The following is a 24798-nucleotide window of genomic DNA, read 5'->3' as shown; positions in this document are numbered from 1 at the left end:
GATTCAGAACATTTGTACTTAATATAAATTAGCTAAACCACAATGGTTCCCCATTCTGGCGTCTAATTTTCCTTCCTCTCTGGCTATGCACCTGCCCGAAACATGAAAGACTTTTGTGCAGGACAAAGAGGGAGCCTTTCTTTGCTAGCGTTCGGCAGCGGGAGGGTATGTTTTTTAAGTTTTGTTTGAAGAATCAGACTTCAGAAAGCCTCACAGGAGTCCTTTGCCCAACAGTGATACAATGTAAATAATCCTTTAAACAGCCAATATGAAATAAGCTACAATGTCTTCCGGTGAAGAGCAAGAGGAAGGTGTCAAGGGAAAGGATAAAAGGAGTAGAGACCCAACAAACACACGACAAGTTCCTGGTGTCTCCGGACCCACACCATGAGCCGGACCCACAGCTTCTTGAACTCTGGAGAGTGGCACACCACCCCGAAAGGCCCGGCGTGTGTGGGCGGAGCCCATAAGAGGTTGGGAAGTGACGCAGTACGTGCGTGCGTGCGTGCGTACGTGCGTGCTCGCTCACGGCGGCGGCGGCGGCGGCGGAGCGGAGAGGCCAGAGCCGGAGACCGAGCTGGGATCGGGCCCCGGGCGGGGGCGGTGCGAGAGGCGCCGAGCGGATCCTGGGGGCGGGGACGGAGCCCGGGCGGGCGGGACTGGAGCAGAGCCCGGGAACGGGGCGGGAGGTCCCAGGGCCCCGGGTTGGGGGGTGGAACCGCACTTCGTCGCCGCGGGGGTGCCGGGACTCCGGCCGCAGTGCCGCCGCCATCACGGACTTCCTGTGGGACAAGCGCACGGGCCTCGCCGCCAGAACGGTGAGCGCGCGGGCTGGCGGACCTTGGGGCCGCGGAAAGATGGCTACCGCCAGACGGGCGGCAACGGGATATGGAGACATTAGGAGTGTTGGGCTCTGGAAGCAGCAGATTAGCGAGATGAGAGGGAGGGAGGTCGACGTGCTTCTGTGTAGCAGTAAGACCTACAGTATAGTAAACTTGGAGGAGCTGTAGAAGTGATGAGGTACAGACAGGAGCGATTCCAGAAGTGCAAAAGTTGGACCAAGGGTTTAATATGAACCGAAAAGTGTTAAGATGGCAATGTAGAGGAAGAGTTTGACTCTAGGGAATTATTACGGCTTTTCTGAATAAGATAGGAAGAAACAAAGTTTAGAAGTTGAGAAAGCTAAACTAGATATGCTTTTCTAGGAAAGGCCGCAGTGACTTTGTTGGTAGGTCTCCAAAGTGAGATGGCATTTCTATTCATTAAGATTGGGTTACCTGGGAAAGTCTCGTGCTTGCGTCTTCTCAGTTTCCTTCCTGTCAGCCACTTTAGGCCAATGTACAGTAGGTTACTTTCCTTAATTTAAGAAGGTTGTGAGGAAGCGGCAGAGAATGGCAACCAGATGTTGGAGTCAAAACTACAGACCTCATGTTGTCAGTCTTGGACCAAGACTGTCCCAGAGGCTCATCTTACTCAGATCGTCCTGTGCTTTTCCTGGATTATAACAGTGATTTCGCTCTGATTTTTCCCCTTTGACTAAAAAAGGATTCATGAATCTTAATCAGTCCATTTCATTTAATGGAGACCCAGCTGCCAGCCAAATATTACTGATATTAATTAAAAAGTACTTAGTAGGCTAGGGATATAGCTCAGGTGATGTGGTGGTGGTGGTCATGAAGAAGCCCTGGGTTTATCTCCAGTCTGGGTAAGCCCCAGCGCCATCATGAGGCTGGTCTGTAATTTCTGCACTTGGATCAGAAGACATTCAGGGCCATCCTAGGCTACAGATCAAAAAAATTGAGGCCAGCTTAGGATATGTCAAGTGTGGTCTTGCAGGTCGTTCATCCCAGCACTCAGGAGACAGAAGCTAACAAGATCTCTGAGTTCAAATTCTGCCAGGTACGCTTAGCAAGTTTAGCTCAGCCACGGTTACATAATGAAACCTTGTCTCAAGAAAGAGAGGGCACGGGGGAGCAAGCTAGCAAGTGTATTGAGGCACTGGAACACCCTTTAATCTCAGTATTTGAGAGACAGAGGTAGATGGATCTCTGTGAGTGTGAGGCCAGCCTAGTCTACCAAGTGAATTCCAAAACAGCCAGGGCGGTGTAGAGACACCCTGTCTCAAACCAAAAAGAAAAGAGAAGCTCAGTTATTTTCTGCGGGATAAATCCAGTGGTGGTAGGGAACATACAGACAGACACACTTACCTTGTACTGTTTTACAACTTTGTGAAAAACTTGGGCAGACATGTGGGAGACCTTTGTGGGACCACATCCTGATCTCTGGAACTCTGTTCGTAAAATCCTGGGACACTGAACTGCCTCCCTTGTGGCTCTCCTCATCTAGTGGGGAGAGAAGATGAACTGTTAATAACTAAGACAACCGTGTAAACTAAAGCTTATTTTGTTTGCTTGTGAAGAACTCAGGATGGCACAGCTGCGCATGTTAGATGGCAGCAGAGATGAACTGTGGCAATATTAGTCACACACTTGTCACCTGTCGTGAACTGTGGCTCAGACCAGAAGGTCTTCATGGAGCCATGTTTGAGGTAGAGCAATTGAATTTGACTTTCTTGAGTTTTCAGCCAAAACTTGTAGGTGGCTATATAGTCCATAAAGGGAAAATTATAAACAGGACAGCTAAGGAGTCTGTGTGCTAAAAGGCTTAGCGACCAAAAGCAGCTTTGCACCTTTAGAAGCAGGCCGTCCGAGAGAATGGTTCTGAAAACTCAGTGTCCTTCCATTCTGCTGCTTCTTCCCTTCTAGATGCCTCATCCCCGAAGGTACCATTCCTCAGAGAGAGGTAGCCGGGGAAGTTACCACGAGCACTATCGGAGCCGAAAACATAAGCGAAGAAGAAGTCGCTCCTGGTCAAGTACCAGTGACCGGACAAGGCGGCGGCGGAGGGAGGATAGCTACCATGTTCGGTCTCGAAGGTAAGGCCTCAGCAAGAGAGACTGATTGTAGGCCACTGGTTATTTATTTATTCAGTAAGTGTTCATTGGTTACGTGCTGAGGCCAGTGGGTTCAGCAGCTGGCTGAAGGTGATGGGGCTAGGTATGGGCTTCTGTGCTTGACATGTATTTGGTTCTGGGTTCACTTCCTGCCGTTGTAGAAAAGGCGCAGGGGGAGATGTTGTTGGCTTACATCTGGGATGATGAGGTGGGGGGTATTGTTGGCTTACATCTGGGGTAAGAGGTGGGTGTTGTTGGCTTACATCTGGGGTAATGAGGTGGGTGTGTTGGTGGCTTACATCTGGGATGATGAAGGGGGGTATTAGTGACTTACACCTGGGGTGGTGAGGTGGGTGTGTTGGTGGCTTACACCTGGGATGATGAGGCAGGGAGGATTATGAGCTCAAGGCTAGTTTGGGCTTCATACTGAGTTTGAGGTCAGCCTGGTCTATATAATGAGACTCTCAAAGGGGGAAATTTTTTTTGAAAGGTTTTTTCTAGAGGAAGTATTATGAATTAGAGCTGTACCCACCAGGCATTGTTGGAATGGTTCTAGATTGGATGTATGTAGTTCAGGGAAAACAACTTTAAAGAAAGTTCTGCGTATAGGTGTTTTACCCACGTTTCTGTCTTGCATAATATGCATTCCTGGTGCCCTTGGTCCTTAGAAGGGAATATGGGATTCCAGGAACTGGAGTTACAGGCAGCTGTGAGCTTCCATGTGGGCCATGGAAATCAAACCCAGGTTCTCTGAAAGAGTGACCAGTGCTCTTAACCAGTGAGCTGTCTCTAGCTAGCCCTTTTCATTTTGTTCTTTAGACAAGGTGTAACTGTGTAGCCCTGGCTGGCCTAGAACTTTCTGGGTAGACTAGGGTAGTCTTGAAATCAGAGATAACACCTGCTGCCTCTTCTGGAGCCCTGGGATTAATGGAGTGCACTACCTTGTCTGATTTAAGGAGAACTTTTAAAGAAAGGGATACCTAAACTTGCCTAGTGGGACTAGTGAAAGTCACTAGGGGAAATGTCTTTGGGTGGCAGGAAGTGCATGCCATGGACTAACTGCTAAAGAGAGCGCATGTGCTAACACGTAAGCTAGTCTGCAGTGAGCTAACACGTAAGCTAGGCTACAGTGTTTTAATAACTGAGAGGTATGGAGAGTGGGCTGGATTAGAGCACGGCTGAGTTTCATTTGGAGACAGCAGAGAGCAAGCAAACTGGTTCTCTGTTCCCTTATATCATAGAGAGGAGGAGGAGGAGCAGCGCCTCAGAGGGCTTCTGCAGGTGCCTCTGGGAAGCTCTTAGAGATAGTAGGTTGTGGAGGCACCACTGTGGTGCTTCTTCCTAAGATAGGGCCTCATTGCCTGCCGTGGCTGGGAATGTGGCCTGCACTGATATTCCTAGTGGGTACATATTATCCAACAGCAGCTATGACGATCATTCATCTGACCGGCGGCTATACGATCGACGATACTGTGGCAGCTACAGGCGCAATGACTATAGCCGGGATAGAGGAGAGGCCTACTATGACACAGACTTTCGGCATTCCTATGAATACCATCGAGAGAACAGCAGTTACCGAAGCCAGCGCAGCAGCCGCCGGAAACCCAGACGGCGGAGAAGACGTAGCAGAACATTCAGCCACTCATCTTCAGTGAGTGTCAGCCCAAGCCTTTTGCTCTCCCCATTCTTCTTCAGTCCCTCAGAAATAAAATGCCCCCTTGCTCTCAGTCATGCTTTGAAGCATGAACATTGACGTGGGCACTAAATATGCCTGCCCTCTCTCACTCTTGAGGGGCCCCAAATCTACTTTGGAGATAGAAGGTCAAACATCCTTTATGCCCTCGGTGTTATGTTGAATATGTTGGGCTTGTCGGGAGCAGCTCCTCTGCCCCGATGCCTCTTTTTTTATGAGGATCTTGGTTTTGAAAGATCTCTGTCTCCCAAGCCCTGGACTCTGTGGCCCCTCAGCAGGCAATTTTGGGTTGGGGGGCAAGGGAATACTGCGTCTGCCTAGAAGTGTGCTTCGTAGAGCATGGGGTTGTGGGTAACACTGGCAACATCATCACTTTCCTGCTCTGCCCGTGCCTTTCCCTGTCCTGATTTGGGTTTGGGGACTTGGGATTATGCGCCGCTCTCTCTTCTCACACCGCTCCGCCTTAGCACATCTGACGTGTTCCCTTCCACTGTCCCCCATCATCGTCTGTCCCCCCTGGCTGGGCGCCTGTGACCGGTGACCCCTACACCACCCACCCCGTCTCCCTCCGGCCCATTTGATCCGACACCTGGCTTGCTCGACCCCCCCACCCCCGACAGCAGCACAGCAGCCGGAGAGCCAAGAGTGTAGAGGACGACGCTGAGGGCCACCTCATCTACCACGTCGGGGACTGGCTACAAGAGCGATGTACAAGCCAAATCGTAACAATCCTATAGCCTGTAATGGTCCCATAGCCATCCTAATGTCCCATGCCAACCCAGGTCACAGCCTCTTGTGCCTTTCTCAGTGGTGTTGCTCATCTGGGTGGTTTGAGTTGCTGTTGAGAACTGACCTGTTGTCCACTCCCAGCTCTCATGGCCCCTGGGTTAAAGGTGGTGGGAGTCACACAGGGGTTTCTTCCCCTGCAGCCATCTATATCTGTTCCCCCTTCCTTCATCTCCTCACCCCAGGTTGCTGTGCCCTATTTTCTTCCAGTTCATCTCATTCCCCCCTTTTCTCCCTCCCTCTCCCCGACCCTGCTTTCTTTCGTTTCAGATGAAATTGTAAGCACCTTAGGAGAAGGAACCTTCGGCCGAGTTGTGCAGTGTGTGGACCATCGCAGGTAACTATGGCCGGCCGCTTACTCCTCCTCTGTTAAGCTTAGAAGATTGTGAGGAATTGGATCTGTTTACAGATTAAACAGGCAGAAGTTCTCAGTCTGATGCTTTAGTCACTGATGCATTCAACCTGAGATGTTCTTGAACCCAATGAAAACCTGTTGCCCTACAGGGGCGGAGCACGAGTTGCCCTGAAGATCATTAAGAATGTGGAGAAGTACAAGGAGGCCGCTCGACTAGAAATCAACGTGCTGGAGAAAATCAATGAGAAAGATCCTGACAACAAGAAGTAAGCCGAGGGGCTCTCTCCACAAGGAAGGCTTTACTGGGGCTATGCGGGCGGGCGGCGAGTACATCCAGTCTTGTCTGTCTGTCTTATTCTTAGGCATGCTTTTCTCTGTGTAGCCCTTGCTGGCCTAGAAACTGCTTATAGAGCAGGCTGTCCTCGAACTCACAGAGATCCTCGTGCCCCTGCCTCCTGAGAGCTGAGAGGAAAGGCATGTGCCACATCCAGCCCGTTAAACTTTGGATCATGAGAGTAGCAAAGCATTAAGATAGTCCTATGACAGTCTATCTACTCCTGTTTGTATTACGACGACATCAGCAATCTGGGAATGACCCTGGCATTGGTGGGCATCACTCTAGATGGTGCATGCCTGTCATTCCAGCTATTCAGAAGAGGAGGAAAGGCAGATTGGAAGGATTACAGCCTGGACAATGTAAATTTCCGTAAGACATTTTCTCACCACTGGAAATGGTTCTAGAGATTGTGACCCATGGATGAAGCACCAACCAACTCTCACAGGGTCCTAAGTTCAAACCCCAGTCAAATACACAGAGCCACAATTCGTTCAGGAATGAAGCAGGAGAATCAGAAATTTGAGATGAGGGGAGAGATTGCTCAGCAGTTAGGATAAGATAGGATAAGATCTGAGTTTAGTCCCCAGCATCCACATAGAAGTTCAAAATAGCTCTAGGAGAGCCTGGCACTGCTTGTGCTTGCCTTTAATCTCAGCACTCAGAAGCAGGGTAGGCAGATCTCTGACTTTGAAGACAACCTGGTCTGCAGAGTAAGTTCCAGGACAGCCAGAGCTTTTCAGAGAAACCCTGTCTAGAAGTGGAAGAAAAAGAAAGAAAGAAAAAAAGAAAGAGAGAGAGAGAAAGAACGAATAAACATCAGAAGGGGAGTGGGGGGGGGAGTCTGGAGAGATGGCTCAGAGGTTAAGAGCACCGACTGCTCTTCCAGAGGTCCTGAGTTCAAATCCCAGCAACCACATGGTGGCTCACAACCATCTGTAATGGGATCTGATGCCCTCTTCTGGTGTGTCTGAAGACAGCTACAGTGTACACACACATACTAGTTTAAAGATTTATATATAAATAAATAAATCTTTAAAAAACAAAACAAAAAAATAGCTCCAGAAGATCCAGCACCTCTGTCTTCTTCAGAAATGTGCAGTCACGTGCAATAACTAACTCACATAATTAAAAATAAAGTCTTTGAAAGAAATCATGGAATTGGTAGTAGTAGAACACTGGCCTGGAATGCACCAGAACTTGGTTCTAACTGAAGAGGAGTGCCAGGCTCTAGAACTGTGGGTGTTTCTACAGTTACAGTTTTGATCTCATGCTATTCATCTGCTAAAATTGTAAGATTGTGACAGCGAAGGTTGTTTGTTGGTTTTGAGGCAGTACCTCATTTAGCCAAGGCTAGCTTCTGCTCATTCTTGTAGCCAAAGGCAAGGATAACCTTGAACTCTTGCCTCCACCTACAATTATAGAAATTTACCTAGTTTTATGTGATACCAGGTATTAAACTTTAGACAAATACTTTACCAACTGAGCTACATCCCTAGCCCAAATAAGATTTAACAAAACAGTGCAGTATAAACTTCGCCACAGTGGCTGATACTAAAGTTCAGGAGATGGGGCTGGAATGTAATGGCTCATGAATTTGAGACCAGGATGTGGCCAGGACATAGGAAGTTCCAGGTCAGGTCAGACTGTGCTTGAGTGAGACCCAGACAACAAAAATAACTTTGGTAACTGAGAATCCATATTGTTTGGAATTTCATGCTATAACTCTTGAGCAAATAGTTGTTTTGGGATTTTTTTTTTTTTTTAATTTATTTGAGACAGGAACATATTACATAACCTAAACTGACTTCAAATTCATGGTGAACCTCCTGCTTCTAGTTTCCTGCGTGCCCTGATTGCAGATACCACCCTCCTCTGTCTGACAAGTGGAGTTTGTTTTCCTTGTTTTGAGGGCTGAGATAAGAACATGGCCTCTTGCATGCCAGGGAGGTGCTGTATTCCTGAGTTACAACCCCTGTTATAGGGAGTAGGGTTTGAACTATTCAGGATGTTACAAAAATATGTTGGGGAGAGTGTGGCAGGTTCGTTGGTTCTTCCTTTTTGTCATTCTCTAGATTACCTGAATTTTGTTGACAATCTTAATTGTTTTTTTGGGGGGGGGTATTTTGTTTTTTTAAGTGCCAGGGTATCATGTAACTCAGGCTAACTTCTTCAGACTTACTGTGTAGTTGAAGATAATCTTAAACTTAGGATTCTTCTGCCTCCACCTCCCAAATGCTGAGATTAAGGTTCATGCCATCATAGTTGTTATGAGGAAAGCTGCAGATTGACCTTGGGCCTTCTGCATGCTAAGTAGGCACTCTACCAACTGAACTACATTCCTAACCTTAATTAGTCATATTAGCTAGCATGCTTTTATACAACTGTTGAATCAACAGCCGTTCTGTCTTTCCTTTTGGTGGGGTGACGGGATTTGGGAACTTATTAGACATCCAACTCCCCCTATCTCTCCCCAGCCTCTGTGTCCAGATGTTTGACTGGTTTGACTACCATGGCCACATGTGTATCTCCTTTGAGCTTCTGGGCCTTAGCACCTTCGATTTCCTCAAAGACAACAACTACCTGCCCTACCCCATCCACCAAGTGCGCCACATGGCCTTCCAGCTCTGCCAGGCCGTCAAGTGTGAGTGGGGTGGGCTGAGGCGAACTCTGGGGCAGCCCTTCCCTCCTTCAGACCTCTTTTGTGTACTTGTGTGCTAGGCATGGCCCTAAGCAGTCAGTTCACTCACACACCTGTTACCGTCATGGCAGCTCAGCTCCTCTTCCAACATAATTTACCATCACTGACAGCACTTAGTGTCTTTTCCTCATCCCTTCTGCTTTGGAGAAGTGCTGTACAACAAGCACAGAAGTACTCTTACTCTATAGAGTCTTAGGTTTGTCTGATGAGGTGCTCTTCACAAAGCAGTTGGGAAAACACCGGATCATTCAGCTGGGGCACCAGCTTTAGAATCTAGAGTAGGTCCTCGGCATCGGCACAGTGATGCAGTTTTAATCAGTTAAAGAATGTTAGGCAGTCACATAGATCAATCATAAGACCAAACAAAAACTCCCACCTGTGGCACACTTCTGCTTTTCTATCAGATGAACCATGTGTGCATTTTATATTATTAAGGGTAGAGGTTAGGCCAGCCATTTTATTTGATTGGAGAGCAGAAAGCAGCCCCAGTAGAGTCTGGGCCCGCCTCCTGACTAGCTTTGTCCTTAGCACTCAATAAGAGGTCAACTGCTGGCAATTAGTACTAGCCACCTGGATCAAGCCTGATCTAGCCTTTTCCCCGCAGTCCTCCATGATAACAAGTTGACACATACGGACCTCAAACCTGAAAATATTCTGTTTGTGAATTCAGACTACGAACTCACCTACAATCTAGAGAAGGTAAGATGGACAGCGGCTACCCTCTGTCCAGAGGGGCAGACAAATGGGCCATATGGCGTTTGGTTAGTTCTTTGTTGTTCTCCCCTTTACTAATTTCTCCCTGTCTGGCTCCAGCTGGGAAACCAGTGTGCCACGGTGATAAGTCAAAAGGGAGCAATTTAACAGGACTTGAAAGATAATTTGGGAAATGTTCACACTCCATTTGTGAGATGTGCATTTCTGTGTGGTAGGAAAACTCCAATTGCTTGACTGCTGGAGGTCTCAGCTCCAAAGATCCTCTTCACCCTTTGCTACACAGTACAGATTTTCAGAATAGCACCCCAGACACTTGGCTCCTAGTCGTCTGGTACTTAGAGGCTTCCACACTATTCTGTATCATTTTAGTCTTCCTTTCCTGCTCTTACAGCACTACTGTGAGAGCTAGCTGTGGTGGCATATGCCTGTATCCCAGCACTTGGGAGGCTCTGAGGTAGAATTGCTGCAGGTTGAAAGCCTGCCTGGGACACATAATGAAATCCTCTTTTAAACAACCAAGTACTCGGAGCCTAATTTTCCTTGGTAGATGGGAACAGGCTATATTTGTCAGACTCTGAAGCAGCTTAGTCTCTGAGTGTCAGTTATGAGGAGATTCATTCCCATCTGCTTGGCTCCTAGAAACGAGATGAACGCAGCGTGAAGAGCACAGCTGTGCGGGTGGTGGACTTCGGCAGTGCCACCTTTGACCATGAGCACCATAGCACCATTGTCTCCACTCGCCATTACCGAGCCCCAGAAGTCATCCTGGGTAAGGGAGCTCAGGTCTGCCCAGTGTGCAGTGGTGTGAGGAGGTATCCTAGGCATCACACTACCTCTCCCTCCTCCTCACTGCACAGAGTTGGGCTGGTCACAGCCGTGCGACGTGTGGAGCATAGGCTGTATCATCTTCGAGTACTATGTCGGCTTCACCCTCTTCCAGGTAAGTGGTGGGATAATACTGGGCTGCTGGATTTCCTGATCTGCAGAGGCCATGCCTGCTCAGTACTCCACACTGTCCATCTGGCAACTGGTCCCCAGCGGGCCTTGATGAGTCCTACGCTCAGCTCTGTCTTTGTTTCCCAGACCCATGACAACAGAGAGCATCTAGCCATGATGGAAAGGATCCTGGGTCCTATCCCCTCTCGGATGATCAGAAAGACAAGGTGACGCTTGAGCAGGAGGCACTTGAGCTCTTCTTCCCTCGGAATTTGTCTGTCACACGCCACTTTCTTTTTTTCATTGATACCTCCCTAGCTCCTACTTACTTTCACTTGGGTAAACAAGGGAACAGATATTACCAAAGTGGAACCTTCTGATGCACCAACCTCCCCTTCCCCTTTAGAAAACAGAAATATTTTTATCGGGGTCGCCTGGATTGGGATGAGAACACCTCAGCTGGGCGCTACGTCCGTGAGAACTGCAAACCACTACGGGTGAGCCTGGCCAGGGAGAAATACTGTCCACGATCTAAAGGTTGTTCTTTCTTAGGGTGGTTTGCCCCTGGAATGCATTTTGTAAGTGGAGGTTAGGGCAGAAGGGGGAGAAACATTGAAAGAAGACAGTTTGATCAACAGCGGACAGCAGAGAGGATTCACAGAGCCGAGGTTAGGTAGTGTCACATAGAGACAACCAGATGAAAGCAATGGCCTGGTTTCTTAAGGACAGAAAAAAATAAACTACCTTTGAAAAGCTTAAATTTTAATGTGGAGCTAAGGAAGATTCATGAGGTTGAAAAGTATATACAAGTAAAACTTAGAATAAGAAGGAATAATTGTGGAAAGGTAGGTTGAGCTGTAATATCAGAAATGGCCATAATGTTGCGATAAAGTAGCTTTCAAATTGCATGCAAACGGAGCTTTAAAGGAAGCTGAGACTTGTATGGTGGCACAGGCCTGAAATCCCAGCACTTGGGAATCTGAGGTGGGTGTTCCAAGTCAGCTGCAGTGCATAGTTCCAGAACAGCTGGGCTGCACAGCGAGACCCTGTCTTGAGAAGGAAATAAAGATAACTTTGTAAGGCGTCCTGCCTTACCTTCTTCCTGCCCTCCACCAGCGGTATCTGACCTCAGAGGCAGAGGACCACCACCAGCTCTTCGATCTGATTGAAAACATGCTTGAGTATGAACCTGCTAAGCGGCTGACCTTAGGTGAAGCCCTTCAGCACCCTTTCTTCGCCTGCCTTCGGACTGAGCCACCCAACACCAAGTTGTGGGACTCCAGTCGGGATATCAGTCGGTGACAATCAGGCTTTGGGCCCCCTGCTCCCTGTGTAGCAGTGGGTGTCCAGTCCAGGACACTGGTGCTTTTTTATATAAGAGAACAGAGCCAGAACTCGCCCCCTCTCCAGCCCCTGGCTCCTTTATACCTGTGAATATGTGAAATAGTGTAAATATGACAGAACTTGTACCTATCGATTCAACCCCTGCCATGTATATACTACTACTTACACTCTTCAACCTCATCTGCCCCTCATGTGGAGTCGGATGGGGGGCAGAATGACGTAACCAGGTGGTGTCTACCCCATGTTTTATAAGGGATTTTGTACAGTCTTTGTGAAATAAAATGACATGCTTCATCTGACCCCCAATCCCTGGAATTTGAGGTTCGAGGGTATCAGGGTAAAGGGGGTGAAATGAGTGGTAGCCGGCTGAATTTGGGTATAAAGGTCTCTTTGGCCTGCAGGCTTAGATTAAGCCACTTATGTGCGCTTTGTATTCTAAGGTAGTAAAGATTAAAATAGATAAAATCGGGTAGAACTTCTGTGATGTAGAGTAGTGAATGTTGAGAAATAGTTTTGGCCCTCTAAGTAAATGGATAGTTAACAGTAGCCTGGAGGCTGTACCCTCCGATAGGTCCAGGAACCCATGAAGAAAACTCAGCCTCCCGCCAATGGCCAGTGCAGAAATTTCCCATCTGTGCTGCTTATTTGAGGCTACCTGGGATACGTAGTTCATTTTCCTGCTAGGAAGTCACGTGAAGGAAGTGCAACTCTAGGCTGCGGAGACTGGCTTAGAGATATCACGTGATGCACTTCCCGCTTTTGGATTTTTCCTCCAACTGAGGCGCAGGCGCAATTCACTGCTGCTGCGGGAATCTTCGCGACTCTTCCGGTTGGTTCAACCAATTGGAGCACAGGGAAGCGAGTGGACCAAGCACACCGGAGGGAGTTCTTTGGGCCACCACCGCCGTACTGCCGCGGCAGGGGCGTGGAGGGCAGGGGAGGCCCGGGCTCGCTTGCAAACATGGCTCAGAACAGAGACGGCGGGAATCCATTCCCTGACTCCGGCGAGCTTGACAATCCCTTTCAGGTGATTTGCGCCGGCCTCCTTTGGCCAGTCTACTATGCCCAGTTCTGTGGGGTCGGACTGCTATTCCCATTTGTGACTTTTGACCCAGGGTAGAAGTGTCGCTGCATGAAGGTGATGGTAGCTCGAGACCAGTGAGCAGGGGGTGCTAAAGGGATATGGGCTCTACCTCTTTAATGATCGGGTTCTAGCTATGTAGAGTGATATATTTGAAGGCAAATGTTGAGGACAACGGCGTGGTACCGAGGGCTCAGTACTTGGAGCCACTAGCAGTTTCGGGAAGCTCCTAGGAATTCCTTTGACACCGATTGCCCGCTGAGCCCAGTCTCTGCTCTCAGGACCCAGCTGTGATCCAGCACCGACCCAGCCAGCAGTATGCCACGCTTGACGTCTACAACCCCTTTGAGAACCGAGAGGTGAGCAATTAGAGGGAGCACAGAGTAGCAGAGAAAGTAGAGTGTTCCATAAGCCGGGTCTGAGCATACTAGGGACTTTTTTTTTTTTTTTTTTTTTCTTTCGGAGCTGGGGACCGAACCCAGGGCCGTGCACTTGCTAGGCAAGCTCTCTACCACTGAGCTACTGAGCTAAATCCCCAACCCCATACTAGGGACTTTCTAAATGCAACAAAATGATGAAGTGCTGTGTTTTTAGCTTCCTAAGAGACGTTAGACAGGCCAAGCCTAATCTTGGGCAAAAGAGCCATCTAATTTTGAGTTATAGAAGTCAGTTCAGGGAAGACTTGCTTGAAGAGAACATTGGGGTAGTCATAGTTGAGAAACCTGTTAGGTGTGCGATCAGAGGGCAAACAAGGAGGGCCAGTAAAAGAAAGTAAATGTAGGGGAGGGCTGCGGGGATGTAGTAGCTCAGCTGGTAAAGTGCTTGCCTACCAAGTGCACTACCCTCAGCCCTACATGAACCCACTATGGTGGCCCCGGTGGATAATCCTAGTACTAGAGAGGTAGAGGTAGGTGTGTCACGCTTGGCTACTAGCAAGTTGGAGACCAGGATGGCGTGTGAGACACTGTCTCAAAAAAACAGAGAGTCGGGTGGATCAAGTGGTAAAGGCTCAGTTTGCTGCCTAGACTAAAACCTGACTTCAGCCAGTCCCCCAAGAATGATGTGAAGGCGAGAACAAATTTCTACAAGTTGTCATCTGACCTCCATGTGCATCCCATGATTCAAGAGTGTACAAGCACACATTAACTCTCACACACGATAGGTAAATGTAATTTTAAAAATTAGAAAAGTTGAGATCATACGTGGATAATGGCTGATGCACTGGATGTGAGAAACTGCAGCAGGACTGCTGTGGCTGAAGGAGCTGCCCAGCTTACATTCACACACGAAGTAGTTTAGGCACATGGCACAGAGCTGTCAATCCCAGTGCTTAGCCTGAAGTAGGAGGATTGCAAAGAGACCAGCCCACATGCCTGTCTTCTCAAAAACAAAACCAAAAAACTACTGAGGTTCCTAACTTGTAGGGAAATGCTGCTTACTTGGGTGATGCTTTCACGCATACTAGATCACTGAGTTACAGGGGACGAGGTGATGTCTAAGGCTTGTCTCCAGCAGCCCCCACCAGCCTATGAGCCTCCTGCCCCAGCCCCAGCCCCTCTGCCGCCACCCTCAGCTCCTTCCGTACAGTCCTCAAGAAAGCTCAGCCCCACAGAGCCCAAGAACTACGGCTCCTACAGCACCCAGGTAAAGAGGGTGTGTGGGTGGTGGGGGATGAGCCAGTGCTGGGCCTCAGGTTCACATCTGCCTCTCGTGCTGGGTAGGCTACAGCTGCAGCAGCCACTGCTGAGCTGCTGAAGAAGCAGGAGGAGCTCAACCGGAAGGCAGAGGAGTTGGACCGCAGGGAGCGAGAGCTGCAGCATGTTGCCCTGGGTGGTGCAGGCAGTAAGTGGGTCCTGGTTAGGGTGAGAATGAGTTCTTGACAGCTTGGGAGGAACATGGGTTCTTCAGTCACATTGTTAAATTTGAGTTTAATTATAGTTGACACTGCTTCCTAGCCATGGGCTCATGACATAATGGGTTGTTTTAAAAATAATTATGATTTTTTATTGGTTATTTTGTTTATTTCAAATGTTATCCCCCTTCCTGGTTTCCTCTCTGAAGTGCCCCCCCATTCTACCCTCCCCCTGCCTCCATGAGGGTGCCCCCCCATTCTACCCTCCCCCTGCCTCCATGAGGGTGCTCCCTCATCATCCACCCATTCCCGCCCCCACTGCCCTGCCGTAGCATTCCCCTACACTGGGGCATCAAGCCTTCACAGGACCCAGGGCTTCCCCTCCCATTGATGCCAGACAAGGCCATCCTCTGCTGCATATGCAGCTGGAGCCAGGGGTCCCTGCATGTATTCTTTGGTTAGTGGTTATTTATAATATTTTTATTTCATGCATTTGAGTGTTTTGCCTGCACGTATGTAAGTGCACCACATGTATGTAGGACCAGAAGAGAGCAACAGATCCCCTGGAACTGGAGTTACAAGCTGTTGTAAGCTCACATGTGGGTGCTGGGAACACTTAGAAGAGCAGCAAGTGTTTCTAACCACTGAGCCTTCTCTGCAGCCCTTTGGGTAGTATACACCCTTGAGGTGTATCAGCCCAACCCACTGATACACACCCCAATCATTAGATTGAGCACTTCAGCTGCCTGTTGTCTGAAATGTTCTTCTCAATTTATAAAGTAAGGAATTGTGAGGGCTGAGGAAAATCACCTATGTGAAGTTCTTAGCAGGATCCTCCAACGTTTCAAGTAATAACTATTTGCTTACTGTTGTTTTTTGTTGTTCTTTGTTTTGTCTTGAAAGAGTCTTATGTAGACGGGCTGGTCTGGAGCTTTCTGTCATCCTGCCTCAGCCCCAGTGTGAGATAAGAGGAGTGCATTGCTCTGCCTACTGCTTTCCACTCTTTGCCTCTCTTTGCCCATGATTGAGAAGACAGAAGTGGGAGAAGTGAGTGTGCCTCTGACTGATACCTGTGTTTTCCTGGTTTTGTGCCTTACAGCTCGACAGAACAACTGGCCTCCCCTGCCGTCTTTTTGCCCTGTGCAGCCTTGCTTTTTCCAGGACATCTCTATGGAGATCCCCCAAGAATTTCAGAAGACAGTGTCTACCATGTACTACCTCTGGATGTGTAAGTGTAAGAAGACTTTTGGGGAGACATTACAGTCTCCCCAAATCTGTTAAATGCCCTAGAATACAACTCTGAGAGCAAGACACTTAGCATCTTTTCAAGAACCTTTAGGCTTACTCTTTCTTATTGAATGTATGTTCTTAGCCTGCCCCTTCCCTCTGTCACCATGCATAAATGTATTCTGAATTCTTTCAAAGTTTTTGCAAAGAGATCATGCCTCCTTGCAAAAAATCAATCTGTGGGAATGATTGTCCAGGGCACAGGCCCTGTCCTTTCCCTCTGTGGCCACATTTGGTGAGGGTCATTGGGCAGGTATATGTGACAGGCTTTGCTGCAGTCCAGAAGGTCCCTTCACCCTGTCACTTTGCCCCTCAGGCAGCACTCTGGCTCTTCTCCTGAACTTCTTCGCCTGCCTGGCCAGGTTCTGTGTGGACACCGGCAGTGGGTCAGGCTTTGGGCTGTCTATGCTCTGGCTGCTCCTTTTTACTCCCTGCTCCTTTGTCTGCTGGTACCGCCCGATGTATAAGGCTTTCCGGTAAGTGAGGGGGAATGGGTGACTGCAGTGAGATGCAGTGGGAGGTGATGGGGGCTGCAGTGAGATGCAGTGGGAGGTGATGGGGGTGGAGGGAGATGCAGTGGGAGGTGATGGGGGCTGCAGTGAGATGCAGTGGGAGGTGATGGGGGCTTGCAGTGAGATGCAGTGGGAGGTGATGGGGGCTGCAGTGAGATGCAGTGGGAGGTGATGGGGGCTGCAGTGAGATGCAGTGGGAGGTGATGGGGGCTTGCAGTGAGATGCAGTGGGAGGTGATGGGGCTGCAGTGAGATGCAGTGGGAGGTGATGGGGGCTGCAGTGAGATGCAGTGGAGGTGATGGGGGGCTGCAGTGAGATGCAGTGGGAGGTGATGGGGGGCTGCAGTGAGATGCAGTGGGAGGTGATGGGGGGCTGCAGACAGGCCCCACAACTGCTCTGACCCTCATTTTCTAATTCTCCCACATTTGCTTTTTTTCTCTTTGCAGGAGTGATAGTTCATTCAATTTCTTCGTTTTTTTCTTCATTTTCTTCGTCCAGGATGTGTTCTTTGTCCTCCAGGCCATTGGCATCCCAGGTTGGGGCTTCAGGTGTGTGAGCCATCCATCCTCACCCTCCCTCTCCCTTTTCCTTGGGAGAGACTAATGTAACAGAAGTCAGAACACTCCTTGGCTAGATAGCTATAGACCAACAGAGGCTGAAAATTAATTTCCTGGGGGCCACATCACAAAGGACGAAAGATCAAGGGAGCATCCTGAAGTGAGAAGGATCTGTTGTTCGTGAAGATGCCAGGAGAGCTAGGAGCCGATGTTTCAGAAATGACTTAAAGTGTGAAGAGAATAGATGTAATGGGATTGGTTCATGGGATGCCGCCATATTGGCCGAGGAATGCCCACTGGTGGGCATAGAGCATGTTCTTAGTAGCCCCAGGGAATGCTGGGAGAGCAGAGCCCCGGTGGAGCAGTCCTCACCAACATGTCTTCCCACAGTGGCTGGGTGTCCGCTCTCGTGGTGGTGGGGTCCAACCCAGCCGTGGCGGTGCTCATGCTGCTCGTCGCCCTGCTCTTCACTGGCATTGCCGTGCTGGGAATTGTGATGCTGAAGCGGGTGAGGGCCGGCCTGAAGGGGGTGGGGCTGGGAGTGAGGTCATGGGTCCCCAGGGGATGCTGATTGAACATTAAGAAGGAACTGGGGTAGGGCAATCAGGCCGGTGGGTTATCAACTAATGGACTTTCTTGGGTGGGTGAGTTTGTGTGTTTGAGGGAGTGCCAGCCCAGCTGGAAAGGCAAAAACAGCAGGAGGCTGGTGAGTGGTGGTGTCTGCTCTGGGTGGGGTGGGAGGGGCCTACCTAGCTTATCATTTCTCCGGTTTTTGCAGATCCACTCCTTATACCGCCAAACAGGTGCCAGCTTTCAGAAGGCCCAGCAAGAATTTGCTGCTGGTGTCTTCTCCAACCCTGCAGTTCGAACTGCCGCCGCCAATGCAGCTGCAGGGGCTGCTGAAAATGCCTTCAGGGCCCCGTGACCCCTACTGCACCGGGTGGGATGCCCTGGCCCTGCCACCTGTGGGAGCCAAGATAGCCCCTATCCCTGCAGTCTCTGGGATTCAGGGAGCCGTCACCACTTGGTGACTTCTAATAGGGCTCTTAATTCCACAGCCATGACTCTAAGCCTGACTGGAGGTGTGGAGAGCCCACTGTGACTCAGTCATTATTTGCCTTTATCTCCCATCTGGCCACACTGCAGCCACCTCTCACATAACCCCAAACCCTGTTTCCCTCTGCTGTGCCAAGGATGTCTTCTTCCGTTATTTAAATTAAAAAAGAAAAAAGTGTAACTGGAACTCACCCATTTCCTGGATCTTTACTGGACATTATGACAGTGTGTGGAGTGGGGGACTGGAGTGGTAATACTCTGTAGGAGAGGTTGTGTGCCAAACTGGGCAGGCTGATAGGATACCCGAGACATCAGGAAACCCCAGACCAGTTTGCCACGCCTTTCTGTTAATGATGAACAGTCAGTCACCTTTGGTGAAAATTGTGCATTCTGAGGCCCTGAGGCGTTGGGTAGGGCAGAAAATGGACACGGATGTGATCCTTAACTCGCCTGGCTTGAGGGCGAGGCTAGGGAAGAAGGAGGGCCTCTCCCTATCTCCTCCCCTCCCTTGGGTTGCTTTCAGACTACAGTTCCCGGGATGCATTGCACCACCCACCACACCCCTCCTCCGCACCACGCACCATCCACCATCCCCCACCTCCACAGCCTGACCTGCTGCAGCTGGAGGAGCTAAGGAAGCTGAGCATGGTGGGGAGGGGAGCGGGTCCGCGATTCTGGAGACAGTTTCCGCGGCCTCTCCCCACCAGGCGGCCCTGAATTGCCAAACGCACCTCTAGTCCTTGCATGCAGACCTTTCCCCTCTTCTGTAGACTTGTTTGCATCCCTCTCGCTTTTGCCCTCCCCACCCTTCCCTGGGCTCCGGAACGCTACTCTTCAGTCTGGGATCAGCCCTTCTCGGCACCCCTCTTCATTAAGGAAATGCAATGAACCGGTGCCCTCGCGTCCTCATCGCCTCCCCGGGCACGGTACCCGTTTGGTGGTGGGGAGGGAGCCCCTCACTGTCCCTTCGTGACGCCCCTCCTTTGGGCCTCCCTCCAACTGGCGTCCCTGGGCGATGCCCCAGAGGATCTAGCCAGAAGGTGGGCTTTACAGCGAGGGCTGTGGATAGGATAAGGAACCGGGGCTTGGGTGCTTCTGAGATGCTCCCAAGTATCAAGGGGGACAGAGCGAGGTGCGGGCAACTGGGCGTCAGGCATGATGCCCTCGCCTAGTGACTCCAGTCGCTCGCTGACCAGCCGGCCCAGTACCCGAGGCCTTACCCACCTCCGCCTCCACCGACCCTGGCTGCAGGCTCTGCTCACGTTGGGGCTGGCCCAGGTGCTCTTGGGTATCCTGGTGGTAACCTTCAGCATGGTGGCCTCCTCTGTCACCACCACCGAGAGCATCAAGAGGTCCTGCCCATCTTGGGCTGGGTTCTCGGTGAGTCGGGTACAAAGAGTGCATAGTACTGGGGTGGGAGAAGCTTCTCAGGCCCCACCCCTCCTCACCTGCAAGCCCACATGGTTGTCTTTCCTTCTGCTCCCAGCCCTCTCCCTCCTTGCAGGGCTGGGTGCATCCTGTGGCAAGGGGCTCACTTAGGTGCTTCCCCTGCCAGGCTGAGCCTGTGCCCACTCTGTCCCTAGCTGGCGTTCTCCGGGTTGGTTGGCATTGTATCCTGGAAGCGGCCATTCACTCTAGTGGTAGGTGCCAAGGCCCGATGCCCACTGGGAGGCAGGTGCCCAACACCAGAGGGGATACCCTTTATGCTCTTAGGAGCTTTCCAGTTGGTACTAGGTTGACAGAAACTGTTAGAAGAGGGTGGTTCATTCTGTGGAAGAGACGATGTGCTGGGGACGGTCCCAGCCCTGAAATGATACCCTCTTTCCCTCAGATCTCTTTCTTCTCCTTGCTTTCGGTGCTCTGCGTCATGCTCAGCATGGCTGGTTCTGTCCTCTCCTGTAAGAACGCTCAGCTGGCTCGGGACTTCCGAGAATGCTCCATGGTGAGATTTGAGGTGGGAGACCTGGAAGGAATTGCTTAGGATAGATGTGAGGGACCCCTGAGTTTGCTCTGATCCAGGCTGCCTTACCCTTTCCACTCCCACACAGGAAGGGAAAGTCTGCGTATGCTGCCCCCCTATTCCCTTACACAGACCTTGTCCAGAGTGGGGCCAGGAGCTGAAAGTTGCCTTTAACTCCACCTGTGATGAAGCCCGAGGGGCCCTCAAGGTGAACAAGCCCTCCACAATCCCTTCCTCCTACGCTGTTATCCTGGGTCTCCTCCTTTGCTTCTCAAAGGCTCAAGTATGTACGGTGTCCCCATCCCGGACCCCTTACTCCTCTCCTTCATCTTCCCTTCTCCAGAACCTGCTCTTCAGTGTCTGTGGGCTTACCATTTGTGCCGCCATCATCTGTACCCTCTCTGCTATTGTCTGCTGTGTCCAGATCTTCTCCCTGGATCTGGTGCATGTGGTAAGGAGGGAGCCAAGGCCCAAGCAGACAGGTGTGGCGGGAGCTGGGGGTGTGTGCTGGGACTGGGCCTGCCAAGCACAGTTCCGGGTCTAGATTTTGAGCGTGGGGCACTCAGACACCTGAGGATATTCATTGCAGGGCTGTTTGGTGCCAGAGGGAGAGTGAGGAAGACTGGATGTCGTGAAATAGGGAGGGTCCTAGATGAAGGAGGGGATATAGGATGGGTAGTCATGTGGTGACAGGGAACAGGTGACAATTATGGATAGAGGTGAAATGAAAGAGGAGAGATTTGTGGGTGGGCAAGGCCAGAGCTGGAGGTACAGAGTGGGGCAGGGTGAAGAAGAAGCTGGGTGTGGCTGAGGAAGGTTGGAACTGGATCTTCTCAGTGGAGGTAGGGCCATAAAAATAGCAGAAAGGAAAGAAATTTGAAACCAGGCTTGCTTCTTAGCAGCTTGCCCCTGAACGCTCAGTCTCAGGCCCCCTGGGGTCCCTGGCTTGTACATCTTCGCCCCCAGCTCCTCTCCTCCACACCATTCTGGACTTGGAGGAATTCGTCCCACCTGTGCCCCCACCACCCTACTACCCTCCAGAGTACACTTGCAGTTCAGAGACAGATGCACAAAGGTAAGACTGGGGGCGGGGTCCTCCTGGGGGGTGGGGCGGGGCCTGGATTGATGGGGAGCTGTGGAGTAGGAGTTATTTTCCAAACCCTGATCCTCTCCCTTGTCCTGCCAGCATCACCTATAATGGCTCCATGGATAGCCCAGTACCCTTGTATCCTACTGATTGCCCCCCTTCTTATGAGGCCGTCATGGGGCTGCGAAGAGACAGCCAGGTGAGGAAAAGGCTTGGTGTGGCTGGGAGCAGTGTGTAGCGCCCAGAGCCCAGAACACTGCTTGATAAGGAACCAGCAGTTCTCATGGTCCCCACTGGCATCCTTGATCTGCCCCAGAGCTGCAGAGGTGGGTGGGAGATGAACTGATATTTCTCTTTTAAAGATGTGCAGCAGGGTATGGCGGTTCACATCTGTGATCCAGCACTGGAAAGGCAGAAGCACCAAGTGCCACAAGAGCGAGGCTAACCTGATCTACATAGAGAGATCTAGGCCAACCAGGGCTTCAGTGACCTTCTCAAAAAAATAAGTAAATATAAAGATATGGAAACTGATGCCACCTGAAGTGACTCATATACAAAGCCAACTGTAGTGGCATCTGCCTATAATCACAGCACTTGGGAAGTGGAAGCAGCAAGGTTAGGAGTTGAAATGCTAGCCTAGGCTACTTAGTAAACCCTGCTCAAAAAACAAACAAATAAACAAACAAAAAGCAGCCAACTGCTACAGAGTGACAAAGCTGCTCTGAAATCTCTGGTCGCCATAGTTTTTTCAGTGCATGGGAGTGGTCATGCCAGTGTGAAGGGCTAGACTTTTGATCCTGTGTCTTCTGCAGGCCACTCTGTTTGATCCTCAGCTTCACGATGGCTCCTGTGTCTGTGAGCGGGTGCCCTCCATTGTAGATGGTGAGCAGAGAGGGCCGGACTGGACAAGGGCAGGGTGGGACCAGGAGGAAAAGCCAAGGCTAAGTTCAGCTGAAGGTTTGGAGTTAAGAAGCTGCATTTTAGAACCCTGGGCCTATCTGTCTCCTTGAGGATAAAGCTGGGCAAGAGTGGGCAAAAGCAGTTTGCCCTCATGAAATCCTACCTAGCGCTCCCTTGCCATCCATAGTGTCCATGGACAGTGGGTCCCTGGTGTTGTCAGCCATTGGCGACCTCCCTGGCGGCTCTAGCCCATCAGAAGACTCATGCCTGCTGGAACTCCAAGGCTCTGTGCGCTCCGTCGATTACGTGCTCTTCCGCTCCATCCAGCGCAGCCGCGCAGGCTACTGCCTTAGCCTAGACTGCGGCCTCCGGGGTCCCTTTGAAGACAGTCCCTTGCCTCGACGACCCCCACGGGCTGCCCGCTCCTATTCCTGCTCGGCTCCTGAAGCCCCACCCCCACTGGGTGCTCCCACAGCTGCTCGCAGTTGCCACCGGTTGGAGGGCTGGCCGCCCTGGGTGGGACCTTGCTTCCCCGAGCTGAGGCGGCGGGTCCCCCGAGGAGGCAGCCGTTCAACTGCACCCCCTCCTGCCCGAGCACCAGCTCGGCGCTTCAGTGATAGCTCAGGTTCCCTCACCCCACCCGGACACCGGCCTCCTCACCGGACACCCCCTCCACCACTGCTGCTGCCAAGGTCTCACAGTGACCCAGGCATTACCACCTCCAGCGACATCGGTAAGTCACCTGGTTTGGGGAAGGATAATCCATTAGGACTGAGTCCCTGTGAGGTTCCTAAGGGGGAAAGTGAAGTTACTCCCGCAGTGTCTTTCCTGAGTGCTCAATTCCCAGGGACAGAGGCTTCCAGGCTAAGCAGGTGGGAGGACTTGGCTTTTGAAACCATTTCCACAGCGCCTAAGTCTGGGCTACATAACCACTCAGTTATAGCAACAGATCAAACGGAAGTCTCTGAGTTACTAAGAGATGAAGCGATTCACAGCCACACAGGAAGTGCCTGAACTCCCATCTGGTGGCCCTAAGCAGAGCAGGAAGGGCGACTGCAGTGAAGGATGGCGCTGAAGACCCCATCTTCCTACATTATAGCATCTAGTTGTAGGCCGAGACGATCGCTCCTTGAATGCTGAAGGAGGAGCGCTGTGTTCATATAGCAATCTCACACTGTCCGTTTCTCCTCCCCAGCTGACTTCAGGGACCTTTATACCAAAGTGCTTGAGGAAGAAGCTGCCTCCATCTCCTCTGCAGACACAGGTCAGGCGTGTGGGTAGGCAGCTGAAGGGCATGGTGCCACTGGGTAGCCCACTCACATTTCTTGCTTTTTCTCAGCAGGGCTCTGCTCTGAAGCCTGCCTTTTCCGCCTAGCCCGCTGCCCTTCCCCCAAGTTGCTACGTGCTCGCTCAGCTGAGAAACGGCGCCCAGTGCCCACCTTCCAGAAGGTTCCTCTGCCTTCAGGTCCTGCACCTGCCCACTCTCTAGGAGACCTGAAAGGAAGCTGGCCAGGCCGGGGCCTGGTCACTCGTTTCCTCCAGCTGTCTAGGAAGTCCCCAGACCCTGCAGGAACTGGAGCCCACGGATATAAGCAAGTAAGCGTTAGGGGAACCAGGAAGCATCCCTAGAAAAGCTTGGTGTTGCAGGTTGACCTATACTGACGCCCTCTCTTCTGTCCTCTTCCAGGTGCGCAGGAGCCCATGGGGACGACCAGGTCGGGAGAGCCTCCACCTTCGCAGCTGTGGCGATTTGAGCTCTGGCTCCTCCTTAAGGCGACTCCTGTCTGCCCGCAGGCTGGAGCATGGCATACGCCCACACAGCCTCAGCCTCAATGGAGGCAGCCGGGAGACCGGGCTCTGACTTGGGCGCGTTACAATGAACAGATCGGAGGAATGCTACAGCCATATGCATCCGCTGGTTAGGACCAGCGGCCCTCAGCAGCCCTGTGCACCACTGGCTGGCTCAAAAAGAAAGCCCACTGTATACTCTCCCAAGGTGTTCCTTTCCTGCCTGCCTTTGAGGGCTCCTGTGCTTGCCTCTGTCTCTCTGAATGGCAGAGCTTCTGTCCTGTGCTGCATGGGTGTTCAAGTTGTGGGAGCAAATGCCCCCTGCTTACAGCATTGACAGAGGAAAATTAGTAACCCCCTCCTCTGCATGAGAGTGCCTCTTTCTGATATCCAAGAGCACCAACTATATGGGGCAAAAGCCTGAGTGTTTAAGAACACTGCGATCTGTACCTTGCCAAGTGGTGGTAGGGCAGGTAAAGAGACATGAATCTCGGTGGCTTTTCAGCTTTGCCACCTCCAGCTGCATGGCCTCAGGCAAGTTATTTAACCTTAATTGCCTGACCTGTAAACCATTATGAACATGAATGTTTGTAACACTGAGTAAGCCTTCAATAAATTTCCATTTCTCCCTTCTCTCTTGGACTGTTCTGTTGTCGTTAAAGTAGTATTGTAGTTTATTAAAGATATTTGAGGGCTGGAGAGATGGCTCAGTGGTTGAGAGCACTGACTGCTCTTCCAGAGGTCCTGAGTTCAATTCCCAGCAACCACATGGTGGCTTATAACATCTGTAATGATCCCATCTTTTGGTGAGTAACAAGTGTATTCACATACATTAAAAAAAAAAAAGATATTTGAAACATAGTTTGGTTTGTCTTCTCCTCTTCCTCCTCTTCTTTTTTTCT

General features: G+C 50.8%; 3 protein-coding genes across 24 annotated transcripts; all 3 read left to right on the top strand.

Annotated features, from left to right (window-relative positions):
- Positions 1–521: 521 nt before the first annotated feature.
- Positions 522–12115, top strand: Clk2 (CDC like kinase 2). 10 transcript variants are annotated; one of them, XM_032898016.1, is made up of 14 exons: positions 541–818; positions 2420–2548; positions 2766–2935; positions 4379–4604; positions 5270–5354; positions 5703–5769; positions 5937–6053; positions 8599–8765; positions 9427–9521; positions 10176–10305; positions 10394–10476; positions 10620–10699; positions 10879–10969; positions 11589–12115. In XM_032898016.1, exons 2-14 carry the CDS (start codon positions 2450–2452, stop codon positions 11772–11774), a joined length of 1596 nt encoding a protein of 531 aa, XP_032753907.1. In that variant the 5' UTR covers positions 541–818; positions 2420–2449; the 3' UTR covers positions 11775–12115. The 10 variants fall into 10 exon arrangements, with proteins under 10 accessions (XP_032753909.1, XP_032753908.1, XP_032753907.1 ...); XM_032898015.1 differs by having other exon boundaries at positions 5267–5354; XM_032898012.1 differs by having other exon boundaries at positions 4355–4604.
- A 519-nt stretch (positions 12116–12634) lies between these two features.
- Positions 12635–18348, top strand: Scamp3 (secretory carrier membrane protein 3). 3 transcript variants are annotated; one of them, XM_032898023.1, is made up of 9 exons: positions 12635–12843; positions 13179–13256; positions 14413–14541; positions 14619–14739; positions 15849–15977; positions 16353–16512; positions 16995–17096; positions 17496–17613; positions 17884–18348. In XM_032898023.1, the coding sequence occupies exons 1-9, from the start codon at positions 12778–12780 to the stop codon at positions 18028–18030; spliced, it is 1050 nt and encodes a 349-aa protein (XP_032753914.1). In that variant the 5' UTR covers positions 12635–12777; the 3' UTR covers positions 18031–18348. The 3 variants fall into 3 exon arrangements, with proteins under 3 accessions (XP_032753914.1, XP_032753913.1, XP_032753915.1); XM_032898022.1 differs by having other exon boundaries at positions 14410–14541; XM_032898024.1 differs by having other exon boundaries at positions 12636–12843; positions 14363–14541.
- Positions 18349–18751: 403 nt separating this feature from the next.
- Positions 18752–24529, top strand: Fam189b (family with sequence similarity 189 member B). 11 transcript variants are annotated; one of them, XM_032898005.1, is made up of 12 exons: positions 18752–19541; positions 19745–19801; positions 19993–20103; positions 20210–20329; positions 20465–20572; positions 21024–21196; positions 21308–21407; positions 22021–22090; positions 22296–22841; positions 23304–23372; positions 23451–23704; positions 23796–24529. In XM_032898005.1, the coding sequence occupies exons 1-12, from the start codon at positions 19317–19319 to the stop codon at positions 23967–23969; spliced, it is 2007 nt and encodes a 668-aa protein (XP_032753896.1). In that variant the 5' UTR covers positions 18752–19316; the 3' UTR covers positions 23970–24529. The 11 variants fall into 11 exon arrangements, with proteins under 11 accessions (XP_032753896.1, XP_032753895.1, XP_032753894.1 ...); XM_032898004.1 differs by having other exon boundaries at positions 21021–21196; XM_032898003.1 differs by having other exon boundaries at positions 21021–21196; positions 23448–23704.
- Positions 24530–24798: the final 269 nt, after the last annotated feature.

The sequence above is a fragment of the Rattus rattus genome, chromosome 3 (assembly GCF_011064425.1).
Source record: "Rattus rattus isolate New Zealand chromosome 3, Rrattus_CSIRO_v1, whole genome shotgun sequence".
NCBI classification, from domain to species: domain Eukaryota; kingdom Metazoa; phylum Chordata; class Mammalia; order Rodentia; family Muridae; genus Rattus; species Rattus rattus.
Note: the sequence above shows the minus strand (reverse complement) of the source record. Positions and strands in the feature narration are given on the sequence as shown.

Bases quoted from the DNA above. Each gene is read 5' to 3' on its own strand.
- Clk2 (XM_032898011.1), top strand. From the start codon at position 2,450: ATGGCAGCAGAGATGAACTGTGGCAATATTAGTCACACACTTGTCACC. The intron at 2,936-4,354 runs GTAAGGCCTCAG...TGATATTCCTAG, and splicing joins TACCATGTTCGGTCTCGAAG to TGGGTACATATTATCCAACA. The intron at 10,700-10,878 runs GTGACGCTTGAG...CTTCCCCTTTAG, and splicing joins CGGATGATCAGAAAGACAAG to AAAACAGAAATATTTTTATC.
- Scamp3 (XM_032898022.1), top strand. From the start codon at position 12,778: ATGGCTCAGAACAGAGACGGCGGGAATCCATTCCCTGACTCCGGCGAG. The intron at 15,978-16,352 runs GTAAGTGTAAGA...TTTGCCCCTCAG, and splicing joins CATGTACTACCTCTGGATGT to GCAGCACTCTGGCTCTTCTC. The intron at 17,097-17,495 runs GTGTGTGAGCCA...GTCTTCCCACAG, and splicing joins ATCCCAGGTTGGGGCTTCAG to TGGCTGGGTGTCCGCTCTCG.
- Fam189b (XM_032897999.1), top strand. From the start codon at position 19,317: ATGATGCCCTCGCCTAGTGACTCCAGTCGCTCGCTGACCAGCCGGCCC. The intron at 22,091-22,295 runs GTGAGCAGAGAG...TGCCATCCATAG, and splicing joins GGTGCCCTCCATTGTAGATG to TGTCCATGGACAGTGGGTCC. The intron at 22,842-23,303 runs GTAAGTCACCTG...TCTCCTCCCCAG, and splicing joins TACCACCTCCAGCGACATCG to CTGACTTCAGGGACCTTTAT.